Source organism: Oryx dammah, unplaced genomic scaffold (genome assembly GCF_014754425.2).
Source record: "Oryx dammah isolate SB20612 unplaced genomic scaffold, SCBI_Odam_1.1 HiC_scaffold_29, whole genome shotgun sequence".
NCBI classification, from domain to species: domain Eukaryota; kingdom Metazoa; phylum Chordata; class Mammalia; order Artiodactyla; family Bovidae; genus Oryx; species Oryx dammah.
Window position 1 is genome coordinate 75,468,822 of NW_024070213.1, and position 22,017 is coordinate 75,490,838.

Below are 22,017 nucleotides of genomic sequence, written 5' to 3' on the forward strand. Positions count from 1 at the left end.
CAACTTTTAAGATGCCAGGGACAGAAATCATTCAGAAGAAATGTGAGCCCAACATAAGTTAGAACTGACAATGCACATTCAAAGAGTTCAAGTATTTCTATTTTTAAATTATTATATCACAAGATTTTGAAAGTATATACCATTGTGGAGGCAAAATCATTGTTGGTATGCTAAGAGAATCAATAAAAGGGATAAAATATGTAGATCCAATATTCCAGAAAGGAGAAAAAAAAGTGGATTTCAGAAATTACAGATGTGTAAAACTTGTTGAGTTTAATAGAGGGAACCATCACTTCATGGGAAATAGATGGGGAAACAGTGGAAACAGTGTCAGACTTTATTTTGGGGGGCTCCAAAATCACTGTAGATGGTGACTGCAGCCATGAAATTAAAAGATGCTTACTCCTTGGAAGAAAAGTTATGACCAACCTAGATAGCATATTCAAAAGCAGAGACATTACTTTGCCGACTAAGGTCCGTCTAGTCAAGGCTATGGTTTTTCCTGTGGTCATGTATGGATGTGAGAGATGGACTGTGAAGAAGGCTGAGTGTCGAAGAATTGATGCTTTTGAACTGTGGTCTTGGAGAAGACTCTTGAGAGTCCCTTGGACTGCAAGGAGATCCAACCAGTCCATTCTGAAGGAGATCAACCCTGGGATTTCTTTGGAAGGAATGATGCTAAAGCTGAAACTCCAGTACTTTGGCCACCTCATGAGAAGAGTTGGCTCATTGGAAAAGACTCTGATGCTGGGAGGGATTGGGGGCAGGAGGAGAAGGGGACGACAGAGGATCAGATAGCTGGGTGGCATCACTGACTCGATGGACGTGAATCTGAGTGAACTCCGGGAGTTGGTGAAGGACAGGGAGGCCTGGTGTGCTGCGATTCATGGGATCGCAAAGAGTCGGACACGACTGAGTGACTGAACTGAACTGAACTGAACTGGCTATTAAATAAATAATTACAAAAATTACAAACACCTAACTGCTCATGAGTAAGCGATAGCATCTCATGAGGAGTTTTTTTTGTAAAATTAATAGGCAGCAAACTAGGGTAATGTCATATTCATAATGTATATCGACTCCAATAAAGTCCATACAAAAAGCTTTTCAAGTGATATCCCTACATTCATGGTGGGTGAGTTTAAAATCGTTGTAGTAAGGTAGTTCCATCAGTGGCGGTAAAGTTACCCCTAGAATCAATATTCCTCTCAATCTGGAAAAAGGTCTTCAATATCTAGTCCGTCTTTCCACTGAACTGAAGACAGATATGGCATGCTTTCTAAACTGACACATTAAAGAGCTATATTGTCTAGAAAATTATTCCCAAAATCTGTTTAAGTATGTACTTAGCACTAAAATATTCACTGGATAAAATTTAAACATAAAATTTAAGTTGAAGATAGAACAGAATGCTCCAAGTAGGATAGGGGCTTAATTAGATTTTAAAAGCTAAAGAAATTTGTTTATTGAATACAAGATCAATGGATCAACAATGTATGATTCCTCTAACACTATTTTCAGTAACTTCTGAAATATAAGTAAATATTTCATGAGAAAGAAAGCAATAGAACTACTATACTCTGCCAAGGCTACATCTATAATGAAGTGGAATTCTAGAGGCCACATTTTAAAAAGAGCTTTGAATATCTGGAAATTTTCCAAAACAGTAGAAGCAAAAAGAAGGATCTGCAGACTATACCACATTAGAAACAGATTAAATCTATTGAGCTGATAAAAGAACTTTCATTGGAGAGAGAGACCATACAAAAGTACTAAATATTTAAAGAGCTTTCATATGCATGCAAAAAAGATGTACTGGATTAATGCTAGTATAGCTCAAAAGGGCTGATGACAGACCAATGAACAAATTATTTAAAGAGGTAATAAATTAGGCTCAGGATTAAGAAATATTTATTTTTAGGATTTCGGTTACAATGATTTCAAAAAGTAAAGGGAGTTTCTCATCAGCAGAAATAGGACCAGGAACATGGATGGATCACATGGATCATCCATCACATGGATGAATAACTATAAAATCCAAAGTATTATTTGTATATACACATTAATTTGAGATCCTTGAAATTAATGCTCAGTAATTTGTGGGTTATCTAAAAATTTAACAGATTGAAATAGAAATGGTAGCAAAACCTCCTCAAAAGTCTAAAATTGGATTTTGAAATCCTATTATGTGGAGTTTATAGTTATGAACTGAAGCCATCCAATTTTAACTGTTGCTTCAGATGTTGAAAAGTTATGATCTAATGCATAGTCTATCGCTATAATACTTACTTCCAAAACACTACATATATATGTATGTATATTTTAACAAGCTGATTATAAATAAAAGAATTCATTTCAACAAGCTTAGAGCTGCTTTGATCTGTGCAAGTGCAGATTAAATGACACAAATCATCCTAAGAAAAAAGTTAAAACAGTACCCTTGGTTATTTAACACTATGTCTCCAAAGATTTCCTTCCTTCAAATTACTATCTTTATCCTAAGAATCTACTAATGTTCCCTTGATGACATAACATTCAACACAATTCTGCCATATGAAAGGTTGTAAAATTACAAAGGTAAGTATCTGCTTTCAATAATGTATGTATGGCACGCCTTAGAGACCAGGATGTCTCTTTTTCATTCTTATGTATTTTATTTATTCAGACTTCTGAAGAAAATAATTTCAACATTAAATATAATATTATATTCATTAGATACTGAAATATACTCTCAAATATTCAGAATATTGGGGTTAATTTTTATAGCCTTTACCTGATACAAAAGATAATATTAATAGAAAAAATATAGTAATTGGAAACATAAGTCAAAGGTATTTCTTTATTAAAAATCTATTTACATTATGAAATATATAACTCAACTTTAATATTGCAAACTTATACAACAGATCTGATGTGAAAGGGAAAAAAATGCTTTTTGGTCCATGAAAAACCAGTAAAGTCTTGTAATACTATGAATGATATTGATTTCCTCTCCCTTCCCCTGCCTACCTTCTGGAGGATCTACTGATGATCAGGAAAATGGTCATGAAACATGGGAAAGTAGTGCAAAGAGAAAGAAGGAGACAAATTGATTAGTAAGGACAGGAAATGAAAGGAAAAAAAGAGAAGTTAAGGGTCCAAAAAATCCATAACATGAAAAAATGCAACATTATTTTAAAAACAGCATCTAAAATGCTTAAAATATTATGTTTTAAAAATTCTTTACTCTCTATACTTTATGTACCACAGTATACTTTTTTCCCCTAGCATACCTTTTGTTTTAAAATCACAGAGCCTGCCATAAAATTTTATTTAAAATCAATAAATCAACATGAAAAAATACCTTATTCACTTCCTACACTTTGAGGTGGAAAAAATGTCTGATGAAGAGCAAAATTTCACATTAATTTTCATAAAACTTAATTTCTTTTAAATAAAAGTTTTAGATTATAGACAGAATATGAACGGCACAAGTTTTTATACTATTAAAAAAGTTTGCCATTACCTCGAAAGCTATGACTTCATAAAAGTATATTAAAATTAATGTTTAAAAATATTAGTGCATTTTTATGGCTTACAAGTTATGAGTGCAACAAAAATGAGACTTGTTTAAAGTTTCTTGGAGGGCATTTTAGAACATCAATGAAACGCCAGAACGTAGGAAAGATAGAAAGTACCTGTGTACCTCCGACAGAGAGGAATCACTTTCATCAGACCTACAGTGAAAGAGTTAGAATTATGAGGAAAAAGAAAACAGATGTCAACAGGTAAAGACACTGAGACTGAACGGATTCAGTACTATGAATAACAGAAATACAGCAAACATTTCCTTTATAGTGCATTCCTTTTCTATCTGCGCAGAATGTCAGCAAATTCATTGATAGCCAAATTAGTTAAAATTTTGTGCTTATGTTTTCTTCCAAAAATTTTTTTTGGGGGGCTTTCTATTACTGATCCACAGAACCTAATCTACTCTCACTTTCTAAAATACAGGCCCTGAAAAGGAACAGCATCAAGCTAGTGAAATACATCACCTCAAGACTCTAATTTGACTAGTACTAGAAACCTTTTCTGTCTCAATAGTCATTAATGAATTTTATTCCTCTTGATAATTACTTTATATTTAGACTCTTCATGTGGAAGTTGCACAAATACATCATATGTATACATGGAAAGTAAATCATTCAAAATTTAATAACCTTGGATTTTAATTCATCTCAAAAACATGGAGTTCTTCTGACTAGGCAGTCCCTTAGTAATAGTTAGGAGGTTTTACTGGAATTTAAAAATAGATGAGCTACTCTCGTCAGCCTTAACCTGAAACCTCCAGGACTGACAATAAGTCTAGTTACTATGAAAATCTATTTAGCTTGTATTATTATATAATATCTTGGGTTGACCACCAAGTTGATTTGGGCTTTCCCATAACGTCTTATGAAAAATTCCAAAACAAACTTTTTGGTCATTCTAATACTTGGGAAGAATGGTGATAAAGTGACTACATAATACTGCATATTATGTAACCAGAAACAATGTGTAGGACCTAATTCTATCTGATAAAATATGCTAGAGTCTCAAAAAGGAGCCCAAAGAAAGTGATTCAAAAGTTAGGTGAGATTCTTGAAAGTGTAGTCAGTAATTCTAAATTTTACTTTATAGAGATGACAACAGAGTCAAATGATTGGTAGCTCATAAACAATTTCAGAAAATATGGAACTATGATTAGATTGTCAAGATTATCAAAAGACTGACACAAAAATTTCATGACTTTGAATGCAAGGGAGAGTAATTCATATTGCTTGTGAAAATGGACTTCCTAAAGACTTTCTTAATGTTCTACTCTTTCTCAATTAAATAAGAGATAGGATTTAACAATGTTCTTTTAAATATTTTTTTAAAAAACCTATCTAGATCATTTTAAAGGATATGTCTGTATCTACTGCGAAAACTATATTACAATCTAATAAAAAATGTATCCATAAATTAAGTAGATTAAACAATCTTTCAAAATGATGATGTGCTTATGTACATAGAGCCATTTAGCATGACCTAAACATGCCAGATGGATCTTAAACAATACCTTATAAATTTCAGAAACTGATATATACAGGGAGATTATACCATAAAAGACAAAGAACTGGTGTGGGATACTGAATATCTAGTATGTATATTATCCACAATGTTATCATTCAAACTCAAAGCAGAGAAGTCAGTTAATAAATACCTTACGGCAACACTGTTAGTAGGAAATTCTTGCAAAAGAGATTCTGGCTCAATGTGGGAATATTTTTTCACTTCAAATTTAATGGAAATTATATTTGCCATCCCTCTCCAACTTCTCTTCCCCAACAACCCAGAGTTCTATGTTGTCCACCCATCAAAGTACTCTTTTACCCATACACGTGTGACAATGGTTTTAGAAGATGATACATGCACCAAAAGTAAACTAATTTGCCTCTTTTCAGTGCAGGCTATCTGGATTAGAGGCTTTTATGGGCTCAATAAAGCTGAAGAATCCCAAGAAATTTAAACTTCAAGTGATCTCAAAGATTTTCAATTCTAATTTACTTGTTAAAAAAAAAAAAAAAAGTAAGACAAATGTGGAAGTACAGCAATGCAAATCCATAGCAGGGAATAATGTTCAGCAGGAAAATAAATTTCTTTAATTTTGTCTGTATGGTTCATTTTCCATTAGAAAAATATATGAAATATGGGAAGAGTTTACAAGTCAGACTCCCTCTCCCACACAGAGAGAGGCTAAATGTTTCTTACAGACTGTATTGAAAGGTTCAGAATATTATAACAAATAATTGGGGCTCTTTTACTTAATGACTTACTTATCCTGCTGAACTGATGTGTTTCCCTGAGAAACAGTAAGACGATTAAAAACATTCAGCTCATTACGGGGCCGGCTTGGTGGGGAAGGAGGAGGTGAAAGACTAGCCTCTGAGGTTCCAGAATCTGAGCTACAAGAAAAAAAGAACATTACATAGGTGGCTTTAATTGGCTTTAATTTGTTAGAAATGTTATAAGCAACATGCTTTTATTTTTTAAAAAGCTTTTCATTATAGAATTCCTTCCTTTCATCCTCTCTTCCTTCTCCAAACAATTTCATTGAAATTTTTTCCACTGAATTTTGTCACATTGGCCACAAGATGGCACTAAAGAAAACGTCTGCTAAAATCTGAAGTCAGTATAAATAAAGCAAACCAAATTTAAAATTATACTATTTGAGAGTTGAGACCAAGTTGTCCGATTTACAGATGGGGAAACAGACCCTGAGAGTTTAAGAAGAATTTGTCTATTCAGCTGATTTATTCATTTATTTTTAAATTACATATTTGTCCTATTCCCTACCTCCTGCTTATAATTATGACATTCAATTCTGTAGAAACAGGTAAATTTTCATCTCTAAATACAGGAGGAAGGTTAATTAGAAGAGTAATTTCCGTGATATTCAAGTCAGCTAAACCAGTGGTCAAAGTAGAGAGTGTGCATGTTGGTACAAGGGAGGAGGAAAGTGTAAGATCATCTTTGCAGGTACCGAAAACATATGAAAGCTTCTTTTTATAATTATTTTTATGTTAAAGAAATTTGTTTTACCAGTACTTAAATATAGATTAGCATTGATTTTCCTACTCAAGACCATGTCAGGGATCTACCTGCCATATATAGCTTCTGAGGTGGCCTAAGGGAGCTCTCACTATGCCGTAGAGTAGAAAGGTCACAGTGGTTCTAACCCATTTAAAACTTTCTGTCTGTTGTGTTATTGTGATTTACAAATGTCCAGGTAAGTGGATCATCAGATTATATTGTGTACTGTTAAGTAAGCTAACCCTTACAAAACATACAAATAGCTATTAAAATAGTTTAACAAAAAAAATTGAGGATAGTTATCAATTTAAACATAAAAGAACAGAAATAAAATGGCACAATGGCACATATCTTCTAATACTAGATTTTTGTTAATCACTTTAAAGAGGTGAAATCAATGTCAGTTTTATCAAGTAACAGTCAAAATTAATTTCAAACTTTTCTATAAGACCAAGTCACAATCCCAGAGTAAGCCTGAATATGGAAAATAATTTCACCATTGTCTCTTAGCATCTAAGGGCATCAGACATTTCACATAATCTACTAGATAAAGAGCATGAATAGCTTACTGTTTTTGTTCCTTTGCCTTTGATTTTTCTGCTTTCTCATATGCCTTTCTCCTTGTTACAGGGGAAGGCTCTGGTAGCTTTTTTTCTGACATGGATGACTGCCTGGAACTAAGAGAGAAGAAGATTCAATTGTCTAATTTTAAATACATACACATAATTTTGGCAGATATTCAATTTTTAATAGATTAACACCTGGAATTTGAGAAAGATTATTTAGAAATGAAACAGAACAAGGATAGGAAAATATCACGAATTATTTTTAATTAATGGGATCTTGACAACTGTATATTTTAATTTTTAAATTGATAATCTTGTCAAATATACATGACCATTATCTTTGAATGTAAACATCAATGCTATATTGCCAAATAGCTAAAATAATATTTTTTACTTTAAATACAAGTGTTTAAAAACATAAGTGTATAAGTTTGGTTAGAATTGCTTCAGTTGAGGGAAAATTGTCTTTACAGTTTTGCAAGAACAAAAATATTAGAATATCAGAGTATGAGAAACAATGAGATTTAATGAAATAATATTTACACACTCACAAAAGAATACTACAGGTAATCACAAAGAACCCACAATTATTTCAGTTAACTAGTATTTAAGCATTAGCTATATAAATTTTAGCAATAAAAATACTTTTGTTTTATTATAGACTTTAAATGTTGAGTAGTGGCTATGTAATTAATAATTTAAGACTATGATTTCTGTGCATAGTGGTAATGAATTTTAATCGAAAAAATGAACTTTTGCTATATTTGACTAGTTATATTAGTAAGAAAAGAAAAAAAAAAAACACTAAGGAATTAGCAAGTGGGATCCCTAGAATGGGCTTACAATGATTCCTATTTGAAAGTGAAAACTAAATATAATTAAACTTTATGTGCCTGATTTTTTTAATTAGAGGAAAACATATTTTAGAAGTTCTGCATTATTTGAATCATAAGGCCCACTTGAGTAAATCATTTTACTTCATGCGATGGAAGTCATGTTCTAATGAGTTATAAGAGTCCCTGTACCAAGCAAATGACCAACTGTTAAATTTGTACAGAACTATACAAGCATCTTAATTTATGAAAACTTGATAATAAATCATGTGAAGAGACAGTGTCTAAAAGATATTTTCTACAACCTGTCATGAATGATACATTTTTAAAACAGGGGAGAGCAGGTGGGGAAAAGGCAACAAGGAGGTATTACCTGCATTCTGGAATCCAGGTCATAGATTTAGTCTTGAAGTTCCAAAAGTCTCTATTCATCTGATAGACTAAATGCTGAACACATAGGAGTCTCTAAAATCTGTTCTCAGCTCTATATCACTACCTTCACCAAAAGCATTTTTTCTACTGTTATCAAAAAAGCACTGAAGCCATAAGCTATACTGGTTAGCAATCTCTAGTAGCAAATCCAATTATTAATTACATAAGTCACCTCAAGCACATGCAGGATAGCTCTGTCATCATTAATTTTGGAACTAAAGGTAGCAGATGGGCTTACTGAATGGAAGACAATGAAAATATCGGATGAAGAAAGTTATGGGAAACAGATATTCAGGTTGGGGTGGGGAGTTTGTTATATTTTATATTTACAGAGTCATATAGTGTATAACACTTTTTGGCAATATTTCTCAATGCAGTGATGTGTTCATCCAATAGATCATTTACAAGATCATATTTGAGAATTAGTTTGAAATAAGGCATTAAAAATCTTTACCAAGTGAACGATTGATATAATTTTAATATAACTAAGAAAAGACATATACACAAACACATGCTGGCCTGTGTAGGGAAATCTTTGTTCTCAAGATAATAATGAAAAATTTCTAAATAAGATTTATTTTGAAAGGAATGTTTTTTGTTAAGATTATCATAGAGGAGAGAGGAAACAGTCCCTCCTTCAGATCTTTAATAATACAGTATTTACACTTTGTGTGTACAGTCATCCCAGACATGCAAAGTTCTTCAAGGCAAAGAATTAGGAAGCTTCAAAATGTATTAACTGGTATTTGTACTTTTTTTCAACAGTTTTATTATCCTGAACAGGCTCTTAGAACTAGGGTTTAACATAATTAAGAGCAAATTTAAAAGTCTTTTAAAGCTTCTGTTTATATACCGGTTTTATAGTTATAACTTTAAGTGTTTCTAAATAAATTTTGCCTGTAATTTATAGCTCAGCCTTTATAAAAATTATAATCTTTAAGAAAGACTCTAAAAGTTAAATATCAGACAAACAATTCAACAAAGAATATCTCATTTAAATTATTTTGAATGTGCAAAAATTAGGGGATACAACACCTAACAGAAATTACTTGGAAAACTAGAGATCTTATTTACATAAATTTTTAAAAATAGAAATAAGAAATTAGTAACATGCATATATATATATATATATATTTTTTTTTTTTTAAGAAAAGGCAAAAGAAAGGAAGTTAGTGTAGCTGGGCCAGACTTACATGCTGCCTATCTTAGAAGGGAAGCCAGATGGGGGAGGGAGCTCTTTTTCCCTAGCAGAAGTACTTGTCTCTGTATTCATTCCAATCTCTTGCCCTTCTGCAACAGGTGTAAGAGGGCCAGGCAAGGAGGCATCTCCTGTACTAGTGTCTGAAGCTAGTTCACTGCTATCTGCATACAGCAATTCCATTTGAGTGGTGGTTCTCCTTCGGGCCTAGTCAGAGAAGGGAAGGAAAAGCAATCATATGCAAACTTCTGCAGAGAGGATGATTAGGCAATAGAGATTTAATATTAGTTTGAAATAGGTAAAACATTCAGCGTGTCTTCCTTAGCAAGTGTGTCGAACATAACATGTAAGATAGTGACAAGCCAGAGATACAGCCAGCTGAGAACTTTAGAGGTCATAATAATAGCCAATGTTTGTATTATACTTATTGTATGCCAGAAATTCTAAATAATTTACTATATTAGTATATACTATTATTATCCCAATTCACAACATGAGAGAATTAAAGTACAGGATATCTAACAGTCCAAAGTCAAACAGCTAAGTGGCAAAGTCAGATTCAAAACCAGACAGTCTGCCTCCAATATTATTATGCTATCCTGATAATAATAGCCAGCCCTCTCATTATATCAGTTTAGAAAAAAAAAAAAGAAGGAATAAAGAAATTAAACCAAAAGATAGTTGCAGTGGCATTCAGCTAAATTCTCTTCTTTCCCAGGCTTAGATGACTTATTTAATATACATTTTAATATATATTATATAATATATAAATTTATTTAATATAAATTTAAATTTTACATATCAATTTTTACATCTGTTTCTCCATTTTTATGACCCTGCTCCCCTGATGCCCTAACTGGCGGTTTAATCTCCCTGATGGATATCCAGCACCAGTCCATATCAGTTTTTGGCAGCATGGTAAGGTAGGTGAAGGTTATTTTATTTATTTATCACTCCCTTCCATACTCCTAAAAAAAACAAAGAGATTACCTTGTTGTTAATACTTAGAGCTGGCTATTATCACTAATATATTAAAAGATAATCAAAGTGTTTATCAGATTATAAACCTCTAAATGGTAGACACCCTGTTTTATTCAACTTTATATGGCTTGCATTTAATGTAATGCTGGTACAAGTCTATTTAAGATATATAATCAATTTCATTTCTTCAATGAGTGAAAAATAAACAATATTAGATCCTTTTAGGCATCTATGGGCTTCCCTGGTGGCTCAGACAGTAAAGAATCTGCCTGCAATGCAGGAGACCGGGGTTTGATCCCTGGGTCAGGAAGATCCTCTGGAGAAGGAAATGGCTACTCACGCCAGTGTTCTTGCCTGGAGAATTTCATGGACAGAGAAGCCTGGAAGGCTACAGTCCATGGGGTCACAAAGAGTCAGACATGACTGAGCGACTAACACTAGGCATCCATGCAGTACCAAAGGAGTGATAGATATTACCAGAAAACTTTTGGAAAAAGGAAGCCCTGCAGGCGAGTTTTTCACCGTATCAGTTTTCCCTATTGCCAACTGAATCATTTTCATGGGAATTCCTAATCACAGTGGTTTTTTTAAGGAGATGACCTTCAGGTTACCACTTCACATCTCTCTCTGGATTTCACAGGGCCTGAAAGACCAAGTTACCTTAAGAGATTCTCTCCTCCACTTTAAGACTCAATCCAAACTATATTAGAATGTTTTCTTTGAGATTGGGTAATTTCTGGTCACTTAGAATAATCAAACGCAAACCACATGTCACCAAACTGGTAGTTCAAGGACCATACATAAAGCCTGGAGATGTTTTTCAATTGGCTAGCTCAGTATTTTAAAGAGAAGGAAATTCTCCATTAAAATCCATATTTAAAGCTACTCTTTAAAGAGTTGAGGATCTGGTAGTCTTAGGCCCATATTCCATGATGGCAAAAATAAGCATTAGTTAGTGATGCCTATTTGCTTTAGATGGGCCATGTCCACCTCAGATAATCATAATGATTCCTGTTAATTATCTTATATCTAGCCAAATTATTCATCTATATTACCTGGCTAACCACTGCAGGCCTTGTATCCATCCTGTGCATTAGTACAGTACTATTCTTTCAGGTCTTGATTTCACCCATTCATCCAACAAATATTTACTAAGCACTGCAAGAATTCTTTGTTTTCTTAAAATGGATAGTTAACTCATCTAGTAACAAATGCTATCAACATGCAATCTGAAATATACCATGTTGTTTCTCACACCTGTAACAGCATGTACACTTTATTTTTTTTAAGCTTTACAAATATGCATTATAGTCTCAATTTTTAATACAATATGATGATTAAGAATTGGCCTATTCAAACCATCTCAAGATATGTTAAAATAAATAAGAAACTTAGGAATGTATTAGAATGTTAAAATTTCAAAAATCTCCTGTCATTCTAAATTATTTTAAGCATTGTTCTCCATAATCATATGTTACCTAGCGGAAAAAGTACAAGAATATAGTAAATAACAAGTTGCGCAGAGGAGAAATTTGTCAATATAAATTTTTTTCAAGGAAGAATATGATAAAGAACTAAATTTCTATCATATGAAATCTTTGCCTATGCCCAAGGCCTATGCATTTAATAGTGATATAAAGAACATCAGAAAAAAATGTTTACCTGATATTTTCTATTCTTACCTTGTTTTTTGGTTTCACTTCACCACAAAGCTTCATAAGGTCTGAAGACAGTGAGCTGTGTGCAAATAAATAATTAATCATATGTATAAAAGGAAACAATATAGAAAACTATATGACCTCGAGTTTAAATATGGAAAAAATTTATAAGCCTATGGAAAACACAGAAAGACAATATTTAAAATAAAAATAAACTAATCAAAATAGTTCATTTTCCTTCCTTAAATATCTCTGTATTTTATTTTAAAATTTTTGATGGTTAAGCATTACTTAGTTTGGCTTCCATATTACTATTTCTACTGTTCTTCACTTAGCCATAAAATCTAAAATTATTTGTTTTATGTTAATTGATTCAACAAGATAAAATTATTAAAAATATTAGAGAAACAAGTCAACTCATTAAGTTTCTAAAGGTTCTCTTACCTTCCTTCTGATCCTGGACTGTTTAAAGGTACATCCTCATCAGTGCTGTCTTCTATATTTTCTAAAAAAAAAAGTCAAAAATGTAACTATTATTCATGTCACACTTTGAATGACTGTAATGCCTATGCTATAATAAACTTCAGCCTGAGGTCTCTCAACATGGGCACTTTGGTTTCAGTAACTGAGTCAAACTAGAAATATAAAAAAAAATTCTAAGAAACTCTTTTTATTATATGTCCTAGGATGAGAAAAATGTGGTCAAGATAGGAAAACCATGAGTTGAATGATAAAATAAAGAACAGTGTTCACAGGATGGAAATGAGACCATGTATTTGTCTGAGTATGTGTAATTATTTAAATATATTTTCAGAGTATGTATTTATCCCACACCATCCATTTATTCCTTGTATGAAAAATCATTGAGTAAGACATGAAATATTAAAGTAAATACTGCACAAGCTCCCTTTAATCTACTGAGGCAACATCAAAAAATACATAAGTGTAAACATATATGTTGTATTTTATCAGTATTCCAATGTACTTCTATAGATTGTCTGTTTTTATTTTTGTTTTCAAGTAGAACGAGAGTATGTGTGTGTGAAGGTATTCAGAAGTTACACATCAGCATGCAGCTCATTCACATGTACATAAAAGACTAAAACTATAGGTTTCCATGCAATAGTATTATAAATAAATACAAACAAACCACTGCTATTTCAGAACAGTAGCACACTGATGGAAAGAGAGAAAAAGGCAAACATATAAAACTAGTAGGAAGTCAGTAAATAAAACATCCACTTAAAGTAAATAATTTAAAATGTCAGTGAGTCCCTAACACAGGTGCAAATTTTCAAAACTCATACAATTTATTATAAAGCCACTTCACAAAACTAAAGGCAATATTTTCAACAATATATGTTAATTAAAATATGTAGGATTAATCTCCTTAACTTTTACTTTTATATCATACAGGTGTATTATGCTCATAAATCATACTCTTAATTCCTTTCTCAGATGCTCCCATTCTTCCTCACTGTTTAGCAGACAAATGGACAGAGATTCAGTAATAAATGATAGCATTATCTAAAATGGAGCCCATCTAATAGGACCCACAAAAAAGGAGTTTACTTTTTGAAATGAGAAAAATGGTGATCTTTAGGGCAATGTGTATCTCAAAGCCCATACTTAGAGGCTGGAGGATGTGCTTCACAGACAGCATATTGAGTGCTAATGTAACTGAATTAGTTAATAACACGAAAAATAGAAAGAAATTACAAATCTAGTCTTTATTTTCCCATACATAAAAGCAGGCTAAGATTAACTAGTAATTTTCTTGTAGGGAATGATGAAACCAGCTAGAATATCAAACATCATATAAGTGCTTAGTAAAAACTACTTAGCTCCTGCATATGCATGTATGCTTTATTTAGAGATGATTACAGTTTGGCATAACTAACCTAGCCAGAAGATAGAGCCCTTCACCGAGACATTCACCAAATCACACACATCTTCAAGACTGAGCTTCGTCTGTGGCACTGTATCCATCTGGGAAGCAGGATATGCCATCATCTCACTGCTCTACTTTCAACTCTTAAGAACATAATTCCAGCCCAGTGCCAGCTTCTTTTCTCATCGTTAAGCATTAAAGCTAAAATCAGTGAGATTTAAAACTCCAAAATGTCTTAAAGTCATCCATATCAGTACATAGTTGCATAATCTCACATCACTAGAAGCTAACCAAACAGTTATTATGGAGAAGAGTTGACGTAGTGTTTCAGGGAAGAGTCAATTATGACTTCACATTAGATCTGTTTATTTTACCTTAACCTTTGCTTACTGTTGATTTTGTTCACTAAAAGTATACTGTCCATACATAATGGCCTGCCTCAGGGAATCCTGCCCCTCTGCTTGAATGTTAAACCAAAATGCTTTTATTCAGGATCCTGTCCATCTGTGGATGCCTATAGAAAGCAAGAAATTAACATATCCCCTCGCCAAGACTGGCCATTCCAGGTGATGTTTGTAAGGTTAATGATCTTTTTACTTTATTTTCTCACCTCTCCCCATTTCTGTTCTACAAAAGAACCTGGCATCTAGATCCTGATAAGACGATTATTTTGAGACATTAGTCTGCCATCTTCTCAGTCAGCCAGAGATTTCTGAGTAAAGTCATGTTCCTTGCCTCAACATCTCATCTCTTAGTTAATTGGTCTGTTGTGCAGCGATAGAGGGAGTCTGGACTGGGTAACAATAGCAGCCCAAGACTACTATCCTTAGAAAGGCGTTCTTGCAAAGTTGGATTTCGTTATCTGGAAACTTGGCTCTCAGAATTTCTCTAGTCACCAGTTAACTAATATAGTTCATAACACCTAGAATATTTGTGGAAACAATATGGCTTATGCTGAGAATTTCTGCTTTCCTTCCAGAATCTGCAATTCTGGTACTACTATATAAAAGGAATGTATGTGACTAGTACCCAGTAAAAACCTCAGGTGCTGAGTGTCTAATGGAATTCCCTGGATGTGAACAATGCACTCACGTTGCTGCACTTCCATTCCAGAGAGAAATGTATACTCTATGTGATACTTCCTGGAAGGAAGAGCATAAGAAAGCCTGGATATGGATTCTTCCTTACTCCATCTGCATCTTTTCCTTTATAATACTGTTGTGTATCTTTCCTACATTGCTCTCATTAATCTGTGCCATGAATACAATTGTATGCTGAGCCCCTTGAATCTCCTAGCAAATCCCTAAAGGTAGGGAAAGATCCTAGGAAGAACAACATAAACACAGGTAGAGGAATAAGAAGGGGGAAAATAAAGATGTTCTTCAATGGCTACAACAAGACACAGCTATTAGCATGAAGTACTGGCCTCTAACCTTATGTTCATCATCCCAAGCCACATACTTGTTGCTCTAGGGCACCAACCTGCTTGAAGTCTTCAACATATAATGAATGTTGTGGCTAAATGTCCATGCTTTACCTTACTCCCTGCCAAGAGTGACTCTTCTGCCTAGCCCCTTTCTACCTTGTCTCTTGCCTAGCTAAATCTTTTTCTTCCTTTACGTTTCAACTCAAATTTTACCGGTTCCAGAAAGCCTTCATCAACTCCTCCATTTTTTTTAGGTAGCCCCATTCTGTGATCCCATAACTCCCTGTACATATCTCAAGTCTCTTCCTTGTCACTCTCAGTAAGGTATAGTCCATGAGAGCAAGATTCTGTATCTTACTTATCTTTGAATCCCAGCACTCAGCCCAAAGCTCAAGATAAATTGAAATTAAACATTTTTTTTTTTAAAAGCAAGGTACATATGACCATCTAGTTTGTCTGTATTTACTTCCATGTTTTTCTCCTTCTATGCTTTTCTTGCAAGCACTTTTGGGTCTAGATTATGGCCTTAGGGAAAATTTATGCCATGAGTAACAAGTTGTTATCAGTTGAATGGGTTTCTCTTCTCTGTTTTGACCCTTCTTTAAGCTATAGATAATTGAAAGTTGTGAAAAAGCAACAACACTCATCAAATAACAGTGTAATATTTTCTGCACAAAACGACATCAAAGAGGGCATTGATTTTTTCTTCCAAGTTACAAGAGATAATAGACTTAAATAAGAATTTACTTATTACTGCAAGCTGAGCCACTAAGATGAAGAAGATCAAAGAAAAGGCAGAGGAGGGGGTGAGAAGAACAAAAGGAAGGAGAGTGAAGAGGAAGAGGAGAGGAAACATACTTAATAACATATGGAATGGCAAAAATTCTCATTATATTCCAGGAATTTTGGCAGCCTTAACATGGTTCTTTAATATAATCAAAAATTTTTCTACCTGTCTTTGTTATACCTTGAGCAGGTTAAAAGTCCACATCTGTATTATTGAGTTGATCTCAAGGAAATATTATTTTGAGATTTAACACACAGGGCAAATTAAGAAAGATCTAATAATACCAAACAGCTCAAGTATTTTATTTGTGTAACATTCTACCATTTAAAATAAATTCAGATTCATAGACTGTTTAATGACTCAGAGAGGTAATTACATTAATCTTTTAGCTACATTCTTCTCCTTCAAGAAAAATATTTTAGAAAACTTTTGACAGCTGTGTGATTAGGAAAAAAGTTAGGATCAGATTTTGAAATAATTTTAAATAAAAACTGTTCAAAAATAATCATTCAGGAGAATTGCAAGCAATAAAATTACCCTGATACTCCTGATTTTTCATATATATATATACATACATATATATATATATACACACACAATATAACTGCCAGGAGAAGCTCAGATATTATTTATGGGTAAGCATAGTTCACATGAATGTTGTAGAGGCAAGAGGTCGAAAATCTCAATACTCAAATATCTCTTAAGCTCTTTCTAACTCGAACATATTAATTATAAACATTATTTTAATCCATTCATGTAAAATGCTTTGGATAGCTTTATTCAACTTAAAATATCAAAATATATGTACTTAATTCTATAAAATTTAAGAATAACTGAGACTCTATCAAAAATAAACCAAAAACATTACATATAAAAGATATATAACACAGAAAGATATTTATGAGGGTAAAATGACAAATGCATAGGTAGATTTAAAAACTAAAAAGGAATATATATCCCATTGTTTCCTACAAGAAACAGAAAGAGGGGCTTATGAAACTAGAGCCAAAACTGAAGTTCAAATAATAAAACAGAAAACTATACTTCTTTAAACATCTAAGAATTTAAAAATCAAGAAATGTGTAAGACAAAAGACTTAGTATGTTTGTGGTCACAGATACATTTCAAAGAAGATCATGCAAAAACCAGCTGGCTGTCAATAAAAATGTTTTAAATAAGATGTACCACAATTAGTGTACATGAACAATTAGTAATTCATGCAGCTGTAGTGTACACAGAAAGCTAAACATACTTACCTAATGGTACGCTATCTAGATCTGTATAAATAACAGCAAAAAGGAAACAAAAAGCAATACTCCAATCAAAACAGATCCAATGTTAAGAACTCTCACATAAAACAAGATTATGTACCACTTATAAGATATGTAGAATAGATGCCATAGCAAACACTTATACATTTATTTTTGAGACAGTTAGATATACAGAATGAAGTAATGAAACTTGGTGAATAATTTAAACAATGAACTTAGAAACATTGTTGATCTTTTTTAATTCATAAAAATTATGTGCTTAATAATGCTAAGTATTTTTAAGTTACTAATCATTTCCTGTAATGACAATCCCCCCAAATTTATACATGCAAATTAAAAAAGGAATAATTATTAAAAGCATAAGTAAATACAGCATCTATTCAATCAAGCTATAGAGGAAAGAGGTAGAGTACAGCATACTCAAAGAGCAAAGTTACCATGCAATTTATTTAACTAAAATTTAATCCAAATTACCTTGTAAAGCATGGCCTAGTAAAGCATCTAGCTCAGGATTTAATTCTGCTTTCTCTTTCAACATATGGAATAAGAGCTGGTTTTGTGTAGCACTGGTTATTTCAGTTTGTTTAAGCCGACCTTCAAGTATTTTAATTTGAGCCTCTTTCTGGGCAGCCTGAAGACCCTATAACATTTCCCCCCAGAAAAAAAATGTATCTTAGATCACACAAGACAGAATCAACTACATGGAGATCTGTATCAAATGGCAAATGCATATGATGTCAGACTTTGACATTAGATAGACCTTGATTATTATCTTTAACATTATCATCTTTAACATTTAATCAGAAATTGCTTAAGATAAAGAGAATGCAACTGTATTTGTTCCTGACTTTTTTGAGTTGTAAAGAATCATTATTAAATCGAAATTATAACACTGAGTTTCTTTGCACACTAAGAGATTTTTATTTTACCTTTTCTTTTGTTAAAGCAAAAAAGAAATGATTAAGTTGTTTACCTGTTCTAATACACAAGCACAATAGATGAGAAGCTAATGGAATTGATGTAAATACTGCTGACTTTTCTTAACTCTAAAGAAAGATAAAAGGAACACTTTCCATTGTAAAATAATCTTCCTCCTTATTACAAAGGAAAGGGTCATTAGAAAAAGATAAACAAAACTGTAATGAATTAACAAAAGCTTAGATTCTTCAATAATAGCATAGTTAGATCTTACCTTATTGATGCCCATTGACAGGAAGTGATCTAGAAGGTATCGGGCTTCTGTAAGTGTGCAAGCATTAATGACTGCAGTGACATCCAATGTTTCTCCTTCTTCCTGCATCAAAACAGCATATGATGTATCATTACCTTGAGCTGAATGTATTTAACAGAGGACAAACCCTATTGCTTCATACATTTATTTGATATTATTGGATCAGCTAATGAGATTACTCAGAAAAGTATAAAAAAATCCCTACTCTAAGAAACATATGGTCTAGTTTAAAAGATAAAACATTTAAGCAGTTAAGAATTCAAGATGGATTAATAAATGATATATATGTTTTATTAATGATAAATAACATCACACAATCAGCAGAGAAATCTAGAAAGCAGGCAGGAAGGGTATACATGCAAAAGCTGAGAATTATATTAAACCATAGATTAAAAAATCCCTTCATATAACAATTCAAAGAGCTTTTAATGACAAAAATACAAAAATACTTCTCATTAAACATTTTTTATTAGTTACAAACCTTTGCTTCTTCCATCTGCATGATATTGGCTTGACAATCAGAAATACTATCATTGATATAATCTATATTAGCAGTTAATGACTCCATCTCTTCATTGATGTTAATCACATTTTTATCTCCTTCTCCATTCTCCTTGACTATCTTTTCCCTTCTCTTTGAAAGTTTCTCTCGTCTTTTTGTGAGTTCTTCCCGTTGCTATTGAGAAAACAGATTAGACTTTAAGAAATTATGTTCATCTTGGATCTTGAGAACTTTATGCCAAATGAAATAAGTGAGTTACAGAAGGGGTAAATCCTCCAGGATCCCACTTCTGGGAAGCATCTAAATAGTCAAACTCATAGAGGCAGTAAACAGAATGGTGGATACCGGGGATTGAGAAGAAGAGCAAATGGGGAATTACTGGTCAGCGGATATAAAGTTTCAGTTATATAAGATGAGTAAGTTATAGAATTCTTTACAACACTGTGCTTATAGTTGACAACACTGTGCTATACATTTTAAAATGTATATTAAGAGGGCAGAGCTCATGGCATCTGTTCTTACTACAATTTAAAAAAAAAATGATGTTCACTATTCATACACAATGCAATCACCACTGCCCAAAAAAACACAGCTTGGCAAATATTCAATTTACCCAGCAAACAAATGTAGAAAACAAAAATAAACAGCTAAGAGAGAGTAAATCTACTTTCTACTTTTCACACCTTCAGCAGCCTATTCATATCAGCCTCCATATTGGAAATAGTCATTTTCTGCATGATGATGTCTGTGATCCTGCGTTCAAGAAGCTGCCACTTCATGCGAGCTGTTTTAGAAGTAAACACTCGGCCAGTCAATCCTTTCCTTTGATATGTTTTTCTACAATCATATAAAAACATACAAACATAGTTACTTATGTGCTTGTTTGATTATGTGATGCCAAATGATGAGCTGTTTTTCATTTAAGTCCAACATCCAGTGATGGAAAGATTACATCAGTAGGAACAGAAGAACATGCTTACCTGGTTCCATTTGCTGTGGGTGTAGGTAAGGCCTGGACTCTTGCCACAGGAATTCTCACTTTTTGCTGGGCTCCAGCCCTTAATGCATCTGTTTCTACAGCAGATGCACTGGAACCTGTGTCCTGAACAGGAGTATCAGATGAGCTCAACTTCCGAGTGACTTTCCCAGCCACTTTATCTGACATGGGCCTTACTTGCCGACGAAGAGCTGTAACCTGAAATAGCAATGGAGACTGACTCATTCTCAGTCTACAGAAACACATCAATTATTTCAAAGCCAGAATGTTTCTTCCAAATGGTCAACTTGCCTCTTCTGTTTTGCGACGAAGAACCACTTCTTGGTTTCTTTTTTGGGCTTCTAGAAGTCTAAGTTGATGCTATAAAATAATATTGAATAAGTTAAAATAGTAAACTGAAAAATAAAATACTTTTTACCTCTTCATTTTTACTGTCTCATTTCACTGGGAACTCTAAGAATTCTCAGCAGCATCTGAGCTAATAATCACCTTGCATCCATTACTATGGACTTCGCAGGTGGCACTAAGTTAAAGAACCCCCCTCCCACTGCAGGAGACATAAAGAGACACAAGTTCTATCCTTGGGTCAGGAAGATCCTCTGGAAGAGGGCATGGCAACACACTCTACTATTCTTGCCTGGAGAATCCCATGGACAGAAGAGCCTGGTTGGCTACAGTCCATGGGGTCACAGAGTCAGACACAACTGAGTGACTAAACACAACACAGCAGTAATAAAGGGCTTACTATATGCAAGTATCTTCCTAAACACTTCACAAATATCTCATTTTTGTTTTGGTTGCTGGCTGAGGCATGAACAGGAAGAAACAAAGTTTAGAATATTTTCAATAGAGGTACCTTACAAGGTATACAATAATTATAAACTCTGGTTTAAATATAGAGAGAATATATATTAATTGTATTAGCACTTTATAATAACTTTGGAAATACTATGTTGGTCAATAAAATTAACTGGCTACCAATTTGTTTCTAGATAGTCTATATAATAAAGAAGATTATTAATTACTTTAATTACTATAAGCCATTTTATAGGGATATAATTTACGAAATAATTTTGGACTAAAAATAAAACATGTTCTGGTTCTGTCATTTATTTAACTCTGTGATCATGGGCAAAGTTTGGAGTTGGATTTGATCACAAACATCTCTTCTAGGACTTTAACTCTGTGATGTAACAAATAGCTCTCTATGTTGTATATCCCAAATTCAAACAGATGATTCATCTCAAGTTTATATATATTCTTATCTTATCAGATAGGAATTCATTGAGAAAAGGACTCTGTCTTATCACTGTGACATCTTGCCTATACAATAACAGACATGGAAGAAAAGCTAATAAATCTTTTTAAATTAATGAACTATTCAAAACTAAAATTAACCTATAGTTTCAAGCTTGTTACTAAATTTAATTTCTTCATATTAAAAATCAAATCTCAAGCTCATTCATAATTTTTGTATGACATACACAACATATTTGGTTCTCTAAGGGTTCAAATTGAATATTACAAGAAACACTTTAGACAGGAGTAGAATATGCACAAAAGGAACAAATTGAAGAGAGGAAAAAGTCTGAAACGGTAGCTTTTTATATGATTAGCCAGAAAAGAGACATCATATGTGTGGATAAAATT

At 33.0% G+C, this 22,017-nt stretch overlaps 1 protein-coding gene across 18 annotated transcripts in view; it reads right to left on the bottom strand.

The window, feature by feature from the left end:
- The window catches only part of KIF21A (kinesin family member 21A), a 195,145-nt gene that overhangs the window by 17,550 nt on the left and 155,578 nt on the right, over positions 1-22,017 (bottom strand). For 3 of the 18 annotated variants that reach the window (XM_040233479.1, XM_040233470.1, XM_040233490.1), the window contains 14 exons: positions 20,659-20,727; positions 20,351-20,565; positions 20,054-20,207; positions 19,350-19,544; positions 18,830-18,931; positions 18,112-18,277; positions 17,623-17,643; positions 12,707-12,767; positions 12,287-12,341; positions 9,619-9,830; positions 7,164-7,271; positions 5,838-5,966; positions 3,678-3,716; positions 3,010-3,024 (listed from right to left, as the gene is read on the bottom strand). In XM_040233479.1, coding sequence (XP_040089413.1) covers positions 3,010-3,024; positions 3,678-3,716; positions 5,838-5,966; positions 7,164-7,271; positions 9,619-9,830; positions 12,287-12,341; positions 12,707-12,767; positions 17,623-17,643; positions 18,112-18,277; positions 18,830-18,931; positions 19,350-19,544; positions 20,054-20,207; positions 20,351-20,565; positions 20,659-20,727 — 1,541 coding nt within the window. The remainder of the gene's footprint in view (positions 1-3,009; positions 3,025-3,677; positions 3,717-5,837; positions 5,967-7,163; positions 7,272-9,618; positions 9,831-12,286; positions 12,342-12,706; positions 12,768-17,622; positions 17,644-18,111; positions 18,278-18,829; positions 18,932-19,349; positions 19,545-20,053; positions 20,208-20,350; positions 20,566-20,658; positions 20,728-22,017) is intronic. The other 15 variants (XM_040233471.1, XM_040233474.1, XM_040233473.1 and 12 more) reach the window with 15 other exon arrangements.